The following is a 3224-nucleotide window of genomic DNA, read 5'->3' as shown; positions in this document are numbered from 1 at the left end:
CTCCCGAGTAGCTGGGATTACAGGCACGCACCACCACGCCCGGCTAATTTTTGTATTTTTAGTAGAGACAGGGTGTTGCCATGTTGGCCAGGCTGGTCTCAAACTCCTGACATCAAGTGATCCACCCACTGCAGCTTCCCAAAGCGCTGGGATTATAGGTGTGAGCCACTGAACCTGGCCTGTAATTCTTATCTTTATGATAAATTCCCTTTTAAGCAAAAAACCTCACAGAAGTCACAGGGTCACGGGGTGGACACTGTACCTGAGTGAACGCAGACACAAACATGTTAAATTTCTGATGGACACCCTGTCAAAAACGAAACACAATTCTTGTCAATTACAATGTGAGTCAAGGCCACAATCGGATTGATTGGAGCAGAAGGTATGCACAGCTATTTGATAACTTGCCTTTTGAATGAAATGCACTGGTGCACAAAATGCAAGGCTGCCCTTGATGATAGGAATGCTAATTTTCGGATGATTTTCTCTTACACTTTGATTGATGTTTTTGCAGCTAAGGGTGCGTCACTGAGAACGGAATCTCTAGGCCAACCTCTAATCGACATAGAGGATGAAGAAATGGACAAAAAGATTTCAGAAAATCTCCCTTCCAAAGTAAGCATGGCTCTTTGTCCTTGTTGGAGGGGTAATGGGGACCCCCTGATGCCCTCTAAAATTCAGGGTAACTGACACAGCCCCATCCAAGGGATTTATCATGTTGGAATGGAGATTCTAGGATCCCAAGGCCACCCTCAGATTCAGTGATTGGCTAGAAGGACTCACAGGACCCAGAAAATCTGTTATATTCATAGTTATAGTTTATTACAGGGAAAGGATGCAAATTAGAATCAGTAAAAAAAAAAAAAAAAAAAAAACAAAGAAAAAAAGGTACACAGGACAGTGACCAGAGGAAAACAGGCACAAGCTTCCATGTGTTCCCTCCCAGTAGAGTTTCATGGACTGCACTTAATTCTCCTGGTAGCTGTGAGTGACAACATGCATGAAGCATTGCCAACCAGAGAGGCTCACCTGAGCCTTGGTATCTGGGGTTTTTACTGGGGATCAGTCACACAGTCATGGAGCATCCACGTGGCTGACCTTAGTTACTCAGCTCCCCTTCATCTCCAGCCCTCACCAACACCCTAGAGGTTGAACTGATGCCGTATGACTGGGGCCCCAGCAAACAAAAACAGGCATTCACCAAAATCATATTGTTCGCATACACCTTCAGGCATGGCCCAAGGCTGTAGGTACACAAAGACTCCCATATTAGGCAGGATATTCCAAAAGCTTGGAAGTTGTCACCCCAAGAGCCAAAGGCCAGTTCTGAAGACATTTGGCATCTGTGGGGTTTGGACAACACAGACCTGCTAAATGAACCCTGTTCTGTGAAACCCCAAGGCTGGTGTTTAAGGCTAGGATGTAAGCATTCAGCCTGGTCTATGCTTACCAAAATCATGCTTCATTGCTTCATATATACGTCCCATCTGCAAAACAAATTCAAGCTCCATCTGGACCTTTGCCAGGTCGGTTTGTTTAGGTGTTGCTGCACGGGTTGGTCCATAGAGGAGTCAGGCTGAGAGCTCAGAGTCTAGGTGAGTTTAGCTCCTGTGCTTAGCTGGTACCCACTGTGTGGCTGTGGCTGCATTGTCAGAACATGAGACCAGCCATTGTGTTGAGAGGAGAGCTTAGGTGTACTTGATATTAGGTTCTTTTTTTTTTTTTTTTTTTTTTTTTTTGAGACAGAGTCTCGCTCTTGTCACCCAGGCTGGAGTGCGATGGCGTGATCTCGGCTCACTGCAACCTCCGCCTCCAGGGTTCAAGTGATTCTCCTGCCTCAGCCTCCCGGGTAGCTGGGACTACAGGCGCCCACCACCACGCCCAGCTAATTTTTGTATTTTTAGTAAAGATGGGGTTTCACCATCTTGGCCAGGCTGGCCTTGAACTCTAGACTTCAGGTAATCCGCCCTCCTCAGCCTCCCAAAGTGCTGGGATTACAGGCGTGAGCCACCGTGCCCAGCCGTCCTCTCTCCTTATACAGGCACCAGTCACCTTGGATTTTGGGCTCACTCTAATCCATATCACCTCGTCTTTAGTAATTACATCTGCAAAGACCCTGTTTCCAAACGAGGTCACCTCTTGAGGACATGCATTGTGGGGGACACTCTTCAACCGAGTGTAGTATGTAACATACAAATGCTCATACCGGCAGTATCTGAGCCAGCGCGGCAAACACATGCTTTGTACTTTGTTTTGTAGAGTAGGCTTCCCACTACGCAAACTGCAGATGCCATTTTCTTAGGAGACTCTTCAAGGCACGGTACTTTTCATTTATTTATTTATTTTTGAGACAGGACCTCACTCTGTTGCCCAGGCTGGAGTGATATAGTCATAGCTCACTTCAGCCTCTAACTTCTAGGCTCAAGCATCCTCCTGACTCAGGCTCCTGAGGAGCTGGGACTAGAGAAGTACACCAACATGCCTGGCGACATTTTGATTTTCTGTAGAGATGGGGTCTTGCTATGTTGCCAGGCTGGTCTCGAACTCCTGGGCTCAAGCAATCCTCCCACCTCAACCTTCCAAAGTGTTGGGATTACAGGCATGAGCCACTGCTCTCGGCCAAGAATTTATTTATTTATTTTTTGAGACGGAGTCTCGCTCTGTCGCCCAGGCTGGAGTGCAGTGGCTGGATCTCAGCTCACTACAAGCTCCGCCTCCTGAGTTTACGCCATTCTCCTGCCTCAGCCTCCCGTGTAGCTGGGACTACAGGCACCTGCCACCTCGCCCGGCTAGTGTTTTGTATTTTTTTAGTAGACATGGGGTTTCACCGTGTTAGCCAGGATGGTCTCGATCTCCTGACCTCGTGATCCGCCCATCTCGGCCTCCTGAAGTGCTGGGATTACAGGCTTGAGCCACCGCGCCCGGCCAAGAATTTATTTTTAACCAAATTGTAATCCCCTCAAGTAGCAAAGATTGTGGAGAGGGAACTACAAGTTAGAAATAAAAGATAGTCTGAATAAGGCTTGTTTTAAGTGGGTTTTTGGTTTTTTTTGTAGACGAAGTCTTGCTCTGTCACCTAGGCTGGAGTGTAGTGGTGCAATATCTGCTCACTGCAACCTCTGCCTGCTGGATTCGAGCAATTCTCCTGCCTCAGCCTCCCGAGTAGCTGGGACTACAGGCACCCACCACCACCCCCAGCTAATTTTTGTATTTTTAGTAGAGAC

At 47.5% G+C, this 3224-nt stretch overlaps 1 protein-coding gene across 1 annotated transcript in view; it reads left to right on the top strand.

The window, feature by feature from the left end:
* Positions 1–512: 512 nt before the first annotated feature.
* The window catches only part of LOC105516380 (dynein heavy chain 10, axonemal-like), a 9715-nt gene continuing 7003 nt past the window's right edge, over positions 513–3224 (top strand). Inside the window, exon 1 of the mRNA XM_011948577.1 lies at positions 513–615. Coding sequence (XP_011803967.1) covers positions 580–615 — 36 coding nt within the window. The 5' untranslated portion in view covers positions 513–579. The remainder of the gene's footprint in view (positions 616–3224) is intronic.

The sequence above is a fragment of the Colobus angolensis genome, unplaced genomic scaffold (assembly GCF_000951035.1).
Source record: "Colobus angolensis palliatus isolate OR3802 unplaced genomic scaffold, Cang.pa_1.0 Scaffold28, whole genome shotgun sequence".
In the NCBI taxonomy this organism is placed as follows: Eukaryota; Metazoa; Chordata; class Mammalia; order Primates; family Cercopithecidae; genus Colobus; species Colobus angolensis.
The sequence above is the reverse complement of the archived record's forward strand: the minus strand, read 5'-3'. Positions and strand labels throughout refer to the sequence as shown.